The sequence below is a fragment of the Labeo rohita genome, chromosome 25 (genome assembly GCF_022985175.1).
Source record: "Labeo rohita strain BAU-BD-2019 chromosome 25, IGBB_LRoh.1.0, whole genome shotgun sequence".
NCBI lineage: Eukaryota > Metazoa > Chordata > Actinopteri > Cypriniformes > Cyprinidae > Labeo > Labeo rohita.
Window position 1 is genome coordinate 7,609,100 of NC_066893.1, and position 14,870 is coordinate 7,623,969.

The window sequence follows — 14,870 nt, forward strand, 5'->3', positions numbered from 1 at the left end:
ACTCAAAATTGCGATTAAAAATTGCAATTTTGCCTATTTTCGCAAATGCGAGTTTGTATCTTGCAATTCTTACCTTTTTGTAAGAACTGCGTGATACAAACTCATAATTGTGATTTCCCCCCCAGAATTGAGTGACATAAACTCATAATTGTGAGTTATAGTGAAAATTGTGAGAAACTCGTAACTGCGAGTTCTAAGGCCAGAATTGCAATTTTGACTTGCAAATGCAAGTTTGTATCTCTCAATTCTAACTGTTTTCTAAGAATTGCGTAATATAAACTTGTAATTGTGAGTTATACAGTGAGAACTGAGAGAATTACCCCCGGAATTGTGGAATATAAACTTGCAATTTTGACTTACAAAGTCAGAATTGCAAGTTAAAAAAAAAAAGATTTTTTTTTCGCAAATGCAAGTTTGTATCTCACAATTCTGACTATTTCTCAGAATTCAGAATAGCGAGCTTATTTTTTCAGAATAGTGAGTTTATATCATGGAATTCTGAGAAGAAAATCTGAATTGTGAAGTTATATCTTGCAATTCTGACTTCATAACTCGCAAATGCAAGTTTACATCTCAGCTCTGAGAGGAAAGTCAGATTTGCTAGTTTGTATCATACAATTCTGAGAAAAAAAGTCAGAATTGTGAGATTTTTTAAAAAATTTTATTCAGTGGCACTGAAACTGGCTTCCTAAGATGCAGATATTGTACAGTTGACATTACTTCAAGCTGACAATATAGACTTTAAGATACTAACCCTCACTTTCACAGCTCTTTATAACCTTGTTCCTTCATATGTATCTGAATTACTTCAACCTTTTGCAAATGTAGTAAGTCACGAATTCTATACATACAAAATAAATAATGCTAAGTCTACATACCATATGCTGTAAATAAACAAGTGTTCTAGTATGGTAGTATGCTTTAGTAAGTAGAGGCCAGATGCAATCCATCCAGGCTTTTAGTGCCATCTGCTGGTGGATGTGCAATTCAAAACAGAAAATTTCATTAAAAGGTGCAGTGTTATTTTAGTATCCTTGAGATACTATTATGGGTTTTATTAATATTTTAAAATTGTTTTGTTTTTACTATCAGCAAATGTTAGTTTGAATATTTTGTATTCATTTTTAATATATATCTAAAATGTATTACAGCTATCCATTAAAAATAAAGTAAGTAGTTGTTATAGTTTGACTATAAAAGTTTCATGATCCTGAATTGACTCAGACACATGATGCAACATTATATGTTTATTATCCATCAGGGAGAGACAAAATAATATAAAAGTAATACAAAATGAACCAAAAAACAATTCATTTGAAACTTCAAAAACAACCACCTTCAGAAATCACAACTATTGAGCTTCATGTTTGCATGATTGATTGATTTCAAAGTACAGTTTTTCTCAGGAAACTTAACGTGTTAAGGTGTTTGCATTGCATTAAATACAAATTAAGTACACTACACGAAGTAGCTGAGAGGGAAAATATGGCTAAATTGATATTAGTACAAAATAATTTAAACGTTTGACCCTTATAAGTCAAGGAAAAAATACAAAAAAGCAAATAAAAACCCGTAAAATGTACTGTAGTTGGACTGAGTCTCCAAGTCAACAATACATTCCACTTTAGACGTGACAAAATAATGAACATCTACACACATACGGAGTGCCTTTGTACACATGGCACAAGGTTTGGTTCAATTCACAAATTTACCAAGCACCACACACAACTCACTATACAAAGACAACTATCTGTTTTGTGTTACTCTACTGGCATCTTTCCACTCACTTAACTTTACAGTATGAACAAGGCTTTATCTATTATTGGGATACATATGCATGAAGATCAGGGCACATAAAAAAAAAAAAAAAAAAAAAAAAAAAAAAAAAAAGACATGGTGGGTCTTGGAAAGGACAGTGACCTTAGCTTTTGCTGGTGCGGCTGAAATATAACATTCACGCTTGTTGATGTGATCAGATCATGCATGACAGATATTCGATATTGCTTCTGTCAGTGTTTTCTTATTAGGTGACTGTTAGAAAACAAACAGGTAAAGTTGTATACATCCAGTCCACCAGAGGGCGCAAGAGGACTGTGGATGTCAGTTAGGGACGAAACCTCAGCCAAAGCTTTGCACAGGAAGTCCTGTCTTACCAAACGCCACAATAGTGTACTAAACATCACATTGTGGAACAAGTTACGCTCAAAATACACACATTCAACAAAAAGATCTTTACAGGAACAAAAAAGCACATAGAAAACTCCCCAAACATACATGAACCGAACGTATTGAAGTTTCACAGTTCTTGAAATGGTTGAAAGTATTTTACAGCCTTGATAGAGACACTGAGATGACATATTACATATACTGTACACTATTATTTTAATCTATTTCATACTTCATTTTCATATAACTATGACCCAGTTCCACAGCCAACCATCTATTCGTCGCTAACCAGCTCCTCAGTCTGTAAATTCAGTTGAATTGGAACAACGAATCTAAATAAATGTTCTACTATATATTACAAATCCACAATTTTCAGATCTGGAAGAGTTCAAATAATCTCTAAATATCAGTAATTCAGAAATTTCACACAGAAATTGCTTTTCAAGGCATAATAGAGCAAACGTTTTCTGAAAAAAGTACTGAAAGATTATCAGACATGACGTAACGTCACTATGAGAGCAATCAATAATTAATATGATATATATATTGTACTTGAGACAATATAACTTCATAATGTGCTTTAGTTGTAGCGTTTAAACCAGTGGGGAATAAACCACCCAGAAGCCATATTTTACAGACATTACTGAAATTCAATCTGAGATTATACGCAAAACAACACTTATGATTTCTGTGACAATGTTAATGTTAAAATATCAGCCTTCGTTGCAGATTCAGATCATAATGGATTGAAATATATAACAAGCCTGTAGCTAAGAGCAGATTAAATATTTACTCTATTCGAGAGCTAATGTACAAACGTACAACATGTACACGTACAAATATTTCGTCGGATCGATTTCGTTAGCCGAAGCTCGGCTACAGTACATCAGCAGTAAAATGAGACGATTAAATCCTGAGGTAAATAAAACAATGTTAACAAACCCAACCAACTGCACTTACTAAAATGTCAACAATTTTTAACGCAAACGAAAATACGTAACAACTAAAATGACGTAAACATATGGCTTTGCCTGTACCTTCACAGAAAATGAAAACAAACTTTCTTTGTACTTGCACTTGACGTAAAGTGCTCATCACAAACAATGCAACGCTTATAAACTTCCCAGCTAACAAAAATATGTTCTTAGAACGTTTTGCTGACATTTCCATTAAGTTTCGAAATCGTTATTTGTAAACGTTCTCAGAACATTACGTTTTTTTTTTTTTTTTTGGTTATACGAATGTTAACGGAACATTCCCTGAACATTAACATTCTGAAATATGTAGTAATATTTAAAAAAACGTTAGATGAATATCTAACTGAAACATTTTAGAAGAAAAACGTTCCAAGAACGGTGTATGGATAACATTGTATGAACAATTGAGAACATTAGTACAAGCCAAACGAACATTGGGCCTCATTCGTGAAATTTGCACATAAAAAACGGACTTTTACAAAAACTCTCTTCTGGATTCACAAATGGTTCGCACACCACAGATTTGGTAGTTAAACATGTATATGTTAATGAATTCCAATCATTCGTAAATAGTGCGCGTGCATGCTCATTCACAATTAGCATAATCCCCGCAAATGAATTACAACTACGTAAGTAACATTACGATATTACTGTACTTTGACAGTAACATGCTATCATCTATTTTTTGGTCGGTGTAGTATTTGTCCTGCCCCTCCCCCACTGATTGGGAAACAATCTTGTAAAATATTATTAGGGTAGTTTTACACACCATTTACGTGATAGGAGGGGGTGTATTTCTTTCATACCAGTTAGTTAACATTTTGAAAATACTAACATTTTCACAAATTTGAAAGTTTATGTCAATTTGTGCAAAAATTCATTCTCATTTTTTAAGAATGAGGTCTATAAGTTACAAAGTGGAATATTCCAGACTCCCTTCACAGGTTTGGCTCTATGTAGCATAAATGCAACAAAGACTAATAAGGTAAAATGACTAACAATAAATATTTAATTAACGTGCATCCACCAAAGTGTTTTTAGCCAGCTCAAAAAATGCCAGGCATTCTTCTGAAAATGGCCAGCTGGTGGCGCTTGAGACGCTTTGGTTGCTATGATGGAGGAGGTGTACACTTCTATTGTACCAGCTAACATTTTGAAAATCTGAACATTTTAACAAATTCGAAAGTTTACTTCAGAATGGATATATGAACGATTTACGTAAAAATTTCTTCTGCTCGTGTTTCATAAATGAAATATTCAATTAATGTGCGTCCACCAAAGTGTTTTAGTCAGCTGAAAAATGGCAGGCGCTCTTCTGAAAATGGCCAGCTGGTGGCGCTTGAGATGCTTTGGTTGCTATGATGGAGGAGGTGTACACTTCTATTGTACCAGCTAACATTTTGAAAATATGAACACTTTCACAATTCAAAAGTTTACGGCAGAACGGATTTATGAACGATTTACGCAAAAATTTACGCCGAAACTTGCTTGCGTTTCATGAATGAGGCCTATGAATTACAGCTATGTCAGTTATGTGTCCAGGAACGAAGTGGAATATTCTGGACTCCTTTCTCAGGTTTGTCTCCGGTTTATTGCATAAATGCAAAAAAAGGCTAATAAGCCATATGACTAACAATAAATACTCAATTAATGTGTGTTCACCAAAGCATTTTTAGCAAACTGAACAAATGTCATATGCTCTTCTGAAAACAACCAGCTGGTGGCGCTTGAGATGCTTTGGTTGCTATGATGGAGGAGGTGTACATTTCTTTCATAAGAGCTAACATTTTGAAAATACAAACATTTTCACGAATTCGGAAGTTTACGTCAGAACGGCTTTATGAACAATTTACGCAAAAATTTGTTCTGCTCGCATATCATGAATGAAATATTCAATTAACGTGTCCAAAAGTGTTTTAGTCAGCTGAAAAAATACCAGGTGCTCTTCTGAAAATGGCCAGCTGGTGGCGCTTGAGATGCTTTGGTTGCTATGATGGAGGGGGTGTACTTTTTTTTTTTTTTTTTTTCACACGAGCTAACAATTTAAAAAAACAAACATTTTCACAAATTTGGAAGTTTACGTCAGAACAGCTACGAACAATTTATGCAAAAATTAGTTCTGCTCACATTTCATGAATGAAATATTCAATTAACATGTGTCCACCAAAGTGTTTTAGCCAGCTGAAAAAATACCAGGCGTTCTTCTGAAAACAGCCAGCTGGTGGCGCTTGAGACGCTTTGGTTGCTATGATGGAGCAGGTGTACATTTCTTTCATACGAGCTAACAATTTAAAAAAACAAACATTTTCACGAATTCTGAAGTTTACGTCAGAACAGCTTCACGAACGATTTACGCAAAAAATTGTTCTGCTCGCATTTCATGAATGAAATATTCAATTAACATGTGTCCACCAAAGTCAGCTGAAAAAATACCAGGTGCTCTTCTGAAGACAGCCAGCTGGTGGCGCTTGAGACGCTTTGGTGGTTATTTTGAAGAATATTAATAAATATACAAATTAAGTAACCAGTACAAGTAGAATGGTACTGATTGGTCGGTGTAGTATTTGTCCCGCCCCTCCTCCATTGATTGGACGGCTGGGTAAAAAGTGACAGTGACGAGTACTGTGTTTTACCCAGGGAGAACGTTTTACACATGATTTACATGTAGGGTGTACGGTTCTTCATACTAACTAACATTTTAAAAATGCGAACATTTTTATGAATACGAAAGTTTACGTCAGAATGGCTTTACGAACGATTATGCAAAAATTTGTTCAGCTTGTGTTTCACGAATGAGGCCCATTGAACATTACTAGAACATTTGTTCTTAACTTTGAGAGAACGTTGCTAGAACGTTCTGAGAACGTTACCTGTTAGCTGGGTTTATACTTTTACAACTACGAGATCAAGTAAATACCATTAAATTTATTTCCAAAAGCTGATCCTTTCATCTCTCTGTGCATAAAACGTACGTTTATTCGTAAGACGTGAGAGTAGAGATGGCGTTTGTTAAATAGTCGAAATATGTTCTTGAATACTAACAGCCAAACAAAATATAGAACTGGCTTGCAAATACCACACAGACGAATCTGAGAATCTAGTTACTATAGAAACATAGTGAGCTTTGGAATGTTTCCTTACTGGTGCTCTAGTTCAGCCATGTTTGAAATACGATAAGTGGAGAAACACTACAAAACCGTTAATTAAATCTGCCATTAATACCACATGGCGAGACTGATACTTTCCTATTGAGGGGTTCTAAATACCGAAAGCAACTCCTTAAACTATCACACAGTTTAAGCAAAAGCTTATGTGCTGTTGTACTGGTGGAAATTTGTTTGAATTCAAATTGGTCTGATGTATCTTTCTTTTCTCCCGTCCCCCGTTTCAACCACTGACTTTATCCCTCTGGAGCACCCTCCCGAATACCCTGTTTCTGGCCCCTCCCCCCATTGTGGCTGAAAAGGATCTACATTGGCTCGTCATAGTTGTAGGTTGGGGCGGCTGAGTATTGTTGACCCTGCATGGCCCCCTGTGCAGCCCCCATAGCTGCCTGCTGTGCTGCCTGCTGGACGTGAGGGTTCTTCCAAGCGCCGGTGGTCCATTCTTCCTGAGCCTTGCTCATGCTGCCGCCACTGCCACGGTAGAAGTTGTGAACCTGAGACAGAAGAACAATTTATTGCTAAAAAATGTACAGCTCAGCAGATCACCTCTCCTAACAACAAATCAGAATATATTTGATGTTTAATAGAGATGTGACTTCATTTAAGCATCAACTATGCTACAAAATATCTACTTTGCTTAGGAATCTTTAAAAAAAAAAAAAGATAAACAATAGCATAGAGAAAAAAAATTAGACAATTGTTGGCATACAGAGGGCCGAGCTATAAAATTAGACACAGGGATAATAAAATTGTGGCAAATATGAAAGTGAAAAATTATTTTCATAGTCATTATCATAATAAATGGCAGACATTAAATTTTAATAAATTTTAATAATTAAATAAAAATAATATTTTTTTCTAAAATACCTTAAAAAAGGTTTAAATGAATTTAGAGTGAATTTAGGGATCACAACATTATAATAAACTGTATCAAAAATTAATATTCATTTCAATAATTGTTAGCAGTTATTGTTCTTAAATTATTTAAATATTTTAAAATATTTTTAGATTTTTAAATATGCTTTTAAAAATAAAAATTGTGACCAATATGTAAGCCAATAATTATTTTCATGAAAGCAATAACAGATAAATGTCAGAAAAAAAGAAAAGAAAAAAAACATATATATATATATATATATATAACATATATTTTATTATATATGTATATATATATATATATATATATATATATAATATTTTTATTTATATTTTATTTTCATAGAACCACTAATTGATAAATAATAAAATAATAATAATTTAAAATATAGTTCTATAATATTTATAATACATAACAGAAATTTTATTGTATATTCTATATTATTTTTTTATAAATATTTAATATATATATTATTCAGTATAAAAATATATCTACATGCAAAGGACTGTTAACAATTACTGTTACTGATATTAATTTTAAATATCAGAAATTGTGGCCAATATGTAAGCACATAATTATTTTCATAAAAGCAATAAAAGAGAAATAGCGAATTAATATCACAAATTATAATGTACAGTATCAAAAAAATTGATACTCTTCAGTTTTAGAATTGTTAAAAAAAAATAATTCATAATCTAAATAAGCATAATTATTTTCATAGAACCAAAAATTATTTTATAGTCAGTATAAACATTTTTTTTTCCAATAACTGTTAAAGAATTGTTCATTTTAAGAACTATTAAACTATTAAAATTGTAAAAAGACATATCTGAGCACAGTTTAAAACATCTATTCTAAAACAAAAAAGAAAATGTGAGATTACTAAGGATTTTATGCAGGAGAAAAAAAAGAGAAGGAGACTACTGTAATTACTGTGCAGGAGAAAAATGATGTTAATTAATAAAAAAGCAAGATTACACACACTTAGTAATTGCTTGAACTTTAGGAAATATCATGAGATTTGTGTATATTCAAAACAATATTGATATAGGAACAATAACAGGTACCTTGGTGAGGGCAATGAACGAGAGAACAGCCACGGCAGTGAACATTATGGTAGGAATCAGCATAACAACAGCAGAGCCAATATTAGTGCTGAAAAAAGTGATGGTAGCCAGCCAGCCGCTGTAATACAAGCACATAAAGAAGACACATTCTCCTCATTAACATGGTACTTAGAGAGAAAACTACATGCAAATACTGTATAATTTCAGAATATTATGCACACTCCCTAATATAATCTAAACAGACTACAGTATATGTGGGCTAAAAATACTACATGACGCAGGAGAGTACATGAGTCATTTGAGTTTCTATAGGGTAACTCAAACTGGAACTGACCCAGCTTTGCTGCATGTATCTACACTACCGCTGGGTTGAAAATAACCCAATTTGGGCTGCTTTGCAACCCACTGCTGGGTTAAATATGGACAAACCCAATTGTGGGTTATTTTGTCCTAGACTATCTAGACTATCCTATCTATCTATTCATTTCCTAAACACAATGCGCAGTTCTTACCACACTCCCCATCCTGGGATTCCTACAGTCTGGATGATGCTAATCACCACCTGTGCCATGAAGACGAAAAAGAACGCCATGAAGTTGAAAGAACTGTCTGTCCTGTGGAAAAAAAAAAAGAGTGAACTACATTAGGGTTGTGCACAATAACATACTTACTATTTTAAAGCATTTCAATGCCACAACATTGATTAAACTCACTTGAAGGCCTTGTAGATGGGCCTAAACCAGCACACGTATGAGCATGGGGTGAACAGTATCAGCCACAGAAAGGCCATCCCAAAATTGGTTGCCCCGCCTCCTCCGCACATCCATGCTAGACAGCCAATCAGGTTCACTGCTAGGGTGGCACTATTCACTGTAATTGGAAAAAAGTAATAATAAAGCAGTTTTAATACATTAAAAGATTAGTTCACTCCACTTTAGTCGAGAAGAAATTACGGTTTTGGAGGAAAACATTCCAGGATTTTTCTCCGTATAGTGGACTTCAGTGGTGGCCAAGGGGTTCAAGGTCCAAATTGCAGTTTCAATGCTGCTTTAAAAGGCCCTACATGATCCCAGCTGAGGAATAAGGGTCTTATCTAGCGAAACAATTGGTAACAATTCAAACAATTCTTAAAAAAATAAAAATTATTCTATACATTTTAACCACAAATGCTCATCTTGCACTAGGTGAACTTCACGCATTATGTAATCAAGTTGGAAAGATGTGGGCCGAAGTACCGACCCAGTGTTTACAAGGCGAACATGCAAAGAAAGTCAAACACCCTTTACATGAAAAGGGTAAACAGCAATGTCAGACAATTTTGAAGTTGGAGAAAAAAAAGAGATGGAGTTTTTCGCCCTACCCTACCTTTTTGAACCAAAGTACACAGACGAAAAACTAACCGCACGTGACCTTTTCAACGTGATTACTTAATGCGTGAAGTCCAGAGTTAGTCCAGAATGAGCATTTGTTTATTTTTTTTTTAGAAAATAACCAATCGTTTCACTAGATAAGACCCTTATTCCTCAGCTGGGATCGTGTTGAGCCCTTTGAAGCTGCGCTGAAAATTAAATTTAGACCTTCAACCCATTGATCACTATTGAAGTTCACTATATGGAGAAAAATCCTGGAATGTTTTCCTCAAAAACCTTAATTTCTTAAAATCTTGGATGAAATGGGGGTGATTGATTTATCAGGAAATTTTAATTCAGCAGTGAACTAACCCTTTAAATGAAAAGTAAAAAATTACATTTAAATTAACTTTAAATCTGATTGCATTCCCTTAGAATGCACACTTGAGGTCAGAAGTGTACATACATCTTGCAGAATCTGCAAAATGTTACTTATTTTACCAAAATGAGAGGGATCATATAAAATGCATGTTATTTTTTATTTAGTACTAACCTGGATAAGAGATCTCACATAAAAGACGTTTACATAAAGTCCACAAAAAAAAATAAGTTGAATTTATAAAAATGACCCAGTTCAAAAGTTTACATACACTTGATTCTTAAAACTGTGTTGTTACATAAATGATCCACAGCTGTATTTTTTTGTTTAGTGATAGTTGTTCATGAGTCCCTTGTTTGTCCTGAACAGTTAAACTGCCTGCTGTTCTTCAGAAAAATCCTTCAGATCCCACAGATTCATCATTTTTATGTGTATTTGAACCCTTTCCAACAATGACTGTATAATTTTGAGATCCATCTTTTTACACTAAGGAGAACTGAGGGACTCAAATGCAACTATTACAGAAGGTTCAAACACTCACTGATGCTCCAGAAAGAAACACAATGCATTAAGAGCTGGGGGGTATAAACTTTTTTTAATCTGAAGATCAGGGTAAATTTAACTTATTTTGTCTTCTGGGAAAAGTGCAAGTATCTTCTGTAGCATGTGAAGGGCAGAACTAAATGGAAAAAATATATATTTGGGCGAAATAAGAAAAATGCACACATCTTCATTCTGTTCAAAAGTTTTCACCCCCGGCTCTTAATGCATCATTTTTCCTTCTGGAGCATCAGTGAGTGTTTGAACCTTCTGTAATAGTTGGATATGAGTCTCTCAGTTGTTCTCAGTGTGAAAAGATGGATCTCAAAATCATGCAGTCATTGGTGGAAAGGATTCAAATACACAAAAATTCTGGAAAAAACGAAGAATTAGTGGGACCTGAAGGATTTAACTGTTCAGGACAAACAAAGGACTCATGAAAAACTATCACTAAACAAGAAGAATAAAACAACACAACACAAGAATAAAGTGTATGGAAACTTTTGAATGGGGTCATTTTAAAAATATCAACTATTTGTTGATATTTGTGGATGATATGTAAACGTCTTTTATGTGAAATATCTTATTCAGGTCAGTACTAAATAAAAAATAACATTTGTTAATAACATACATTTTGTATGATCCCTCTTATTTTGGTAAAATAATTAACATTTTGCACATTCTGCAAGGTGTATGTAAACTTTTGACCTCAACTGTATATCTAAGTATCATATAATATTGCATTTGATGCATAATTTGTTGTTGTATGTGGATAAATTACAAGGAAAACTGAAATGATCTACTGGAACAGGGCAGATACCAAAAAAAGGTGCACATTTATGACAATGACTAAAATCTATTTGCTAATCAATCTAACTAGAACCTAGAATACATTTTAGATACTAATACAAATATGCATTTATCTCAACAAGCACTTACGTTCTGAACTCCCAGACCCAATTCAAAAGAGTTCCCAATTAGTGAGCTAACAAAAACAATGGATTTTGTGAAAATCTAATGCTTGTGATTCACATTATAGCATTGTAAACTGGACAATAACACACTAGTAATATGACACCCCACATTTTACTCGTGTACTGACAGATCAAAATACAAAACCTGTCTGTACGAGTTTTCCTGTGCCTGTTTCTCTCAGTGTTTACAGTGAAAACAAAGGCGACACTGTAGTGGCAAATAAAGACACATGATTGCAATCTACCGCACACACCACAGTGAACATGCACAGAGAATATCACAAAAATATATAATATATGCTGAAATATGAACGTACATATCCATAGGTAATACAGTCGTTTGCACATCGTACGCCGCTGGTCTGGGATTTCGTTGAAGTCTTGGTAAAAACATGGTTTCAGTGGAATGAACCGTGGAAGAGGAGGGAAATTGTTTTCTGTGGGGGAAAAACATAAACTGAGTCCTGGATCGCCAACAAAACTAATAAAAAAATACCATAGTACCATTACTACACGTACCATAGTAGGATCATGCAATACTTGTGCAGAAACAGTTGTGCTACTTAATATTTTTTTTTGGACCTGTGATACTTTTTCAGGATTCTTTGATGAATAAAAATAAACAGAACAGCATTTATTTCAAATATAAATCCCTCGTAACAATATACACTACCGTGCGACGTTAGGGGTCAGTAAATTTAGTTTTTCTTTCTTTAAAAGAAATTAATACTTTTATTTAGCAAGGATGTGTTAAATTAATAAAAAATGATAATAAAAAAGACTTAAATTGTTAGAAAATATTTCTATTTTGAATACATGCTGTTCTTTTTAACTTTTTATTCATCAAAGAATCCTGAAAAAAACTATTGCAGGTTCCAAAAAATAAAAAAAAAATTAAAATTAAGCAGCACAACTATTTCCAACATTGATAATAAATCAGCATATTACAATGTTTTTTTAAAGGATCATGTGACACTGAAGACTGGAGTAATGTCTGATGAAAATTCAGCTTTGCATCACAGAAATAAATCATATTTAAAGTATATTAAAATAGAAAACTCGTATTTTGAATCACAGTAATATTTAATAATATTATGTTTTTTCTGCATTTTGATCAAACAAATGGAACTTTGATGAGAATAAGAAAAACATTTTAAAAATCTTAATAACGTAAATACCATAGTACTTGAATATAATAACAATTAAGTTTGGTTTTAAAAAGTTATAAGCTCTCACCTGCCATGGAGATTTTTTTTCAGATCACCAACGTGAACTTGAATATTTAAAAACCTGTAAAAACACACATTACAGACAAACAATGATACACAAACTGTAAAAAGTGCTCATAATATTACAGGTTATAACCTCATTAATATATTCCAGTGTGAAAGCGAAGCTTGTCCTTCAATATTTATCTCATACTGAAACCATACTGCCTGTTAACAATGAAATAACTTGCACAACTTAGCACACAAACTAGATCCAACAGCATCCCTAAAGCAAATGATTCCTTATTCAGCATTACAAACATGACATCTACAAACCTTAAGCAGCCCACAAGACTGCACATTATTTTCAGAATAATACAGCAACTTGTTGTAAAACTGCAGCTTTAAAAAATTTTTTGAGGTATTACTTTGTGTTTATAGACCAAAAGGTTAAAATACCTTCAAGTGATATTTACCACAAAATAATTTTAAACATCCAAAGCTAGCAAATCTTAAAAAACATTTCTAAGAAGCCACAGGAAATTCCCAAGTTGGAGTTTTATTACAAATACTGGTTTAATTTATGGCAATACATGGCGTTAAAAATAAAACTGTAATATTACTAAATTCTGACATGCAAACAGTGATTGTAACACTGTAATTGTGGATTGTTTTTACTATAACCTCTGATTTTATGCTTTAAATATATAAGGAATACAGGTTTATGAGGCCTGGCAACTGAATCATTCATTATTTGACCATATTCAACTATCAACACGACTCGATTAGCGATAATAAAATGAAGAATGATTCGAACAATTCGAATCTTCAGCGAATCGTTTTGTAGCGATTATTAAAAACCTTTTCTTTGTAGCGAATATTCACAAATGTTTATTCGCAGCGACTATATGCAATCGATTGTTTATATATGTAGCGATTATTCGTAGCGATTATTATCAACCGTTTATTAGTAGCGATTATTATCAACCAAATGCAGGTCGGTTTTTCTCGCTCGGATCTAGGCAAACCCGGTTGCAATGTGAAGGGCATGTCGCCGGGGTGGTTCACAGATGTGAAACGATAATCTAGTTGCCATAACGTTATATTGCATTCGTCCAAACGGGATGTATCATTATAAAACGCAAGATAAGACTCGAAGGAGAAAACAAAAGCAAAAGGATATTCAGCAAAAACATTTTGCTCATTTCAAAGCCCTATCGAGATCGAGGTCGAGCGGAGCGCCCTTCAAGGGAAAAGATGGTGCTGAACGGGGAGGTGTTTTATTTAGCAGTGCAAGCAAAGATTACATGCATTTCCGATTTTCCCTGCATGTAAGACACGATACGTCTGTTATAGGTGCATAAAGGTGAAAAACACGGGTGAGAGAGTGAAAAGCATCGGTGGAAAGCGTTGCCGCTTACCTTCTGGCGCGTTCACCCAAGAATATGTTGCCGATGCAAGCGCCCACTCGCATCTAATAAACCACTTTCCATTCAATGATCGATGCACTTGTGATGGTGATGTTTTCCAAATCCGTTATCTTGCGAGATGATATTGGGAATATGGGAGTGAAAACAATCACGTCACGCTACTCCTACACACGCAAGCGCGTCGATGAGCATCCGCTCCGCGAGAGACGAGTGTGTGTGATGCTGAATAAATCAACTCGTGTGAGGCCTCTACACTCGCGATACTTCATTCCTTCACTCCCACTAACCGTGAGGCCGCTCTCCACGGTACTGAAGCATATAGTAAAAGAAAACAGAGAAAGCAAAAAAGAACCACTACCACTACAACTTGACATTATCATTGAAGACCAGCAATAATAATTTTCATTTTGATTACATAATAATGGCAATATATACATGTCAAAGTCAGACATACCCCTTTGCCAGCTGTGATGCCTGGTTACTGGTTTAAATTGGCCCAGGTTTTTAAAAGATTTTTGGGTCAGCACACCTTAATAGCTTCAACAACTGATTGCCAATTACGTTTAGAATACAATGAATTTACACCCAGATTATGCAGAGCTGTAATAGCTAATGGTGGATATTTTGATGAATCGAAAGTTTACGTTTTTTCTATGTATAGACTGTTTATGTAATAAAATAGGTTTTTGTAGTTTGTGTTGTCCCTTATCAGTGCAAAATTATCACAAATTAAAAAAGG

General features: G+C 34.0%; 1 protein-coding gene across 1 annotated transcript; it reads right to left on the reverse strand.

Moving 5' to 3' along the window:
- Positions 1-1,232: 1,232 nt before the first annotated feature.
- scamp5a (secretory carrier membrane protein 5a) lies at positions 1,233-14,357 on the reverse strand. The gene is made up of 7 exons (XM_051100001.1): positions 14,123-14,357; positions 12,730-12,783; positions 11,811-11,930; positions 8,965-9,121; positions 8,764-8,865; positions 8,252-8,369; positions 1,233-6,801 (listed from the first exon to the last, which is right to left on the reverse strand). Exons 2-7 carry the CDS (start codon positions 12,734-12,736, stop codon positions 6,613-6,615), a joined length of 693 nt encoding a protein of 230 aa, XP_050955958.1. The 5' UTR covers positions 12,737-12,783; positions 14,123-14,357; the 3' UTR covers positions 1,233-6,612.
- Between the last annotated feature and the right edge of the window lie 513 nt (positions 14,358-14,870).

What these genes read in the sequence shown, in the direction of transcription:
- scamp5a (XM_051100001.1), bottom strand. An exon ending in ATCCCAGGATGGGGAGTGTG is followed by an intron (nt 8,370 to 8,763) that starts GTAAGAACTGCG and finishes CTTGTATTACAG; the next exon opens with CGGCTGGCTGGCTACCATCA. An exon ending in CGTTCATTGCCCTCACCAAG is followed by an intron (nt 6,802 to 8,251) that starts GTACCTGTTATT and finishes CTTCTGTCTCAG; the next exon opens with GTTCACAACTTCTACCGTGG.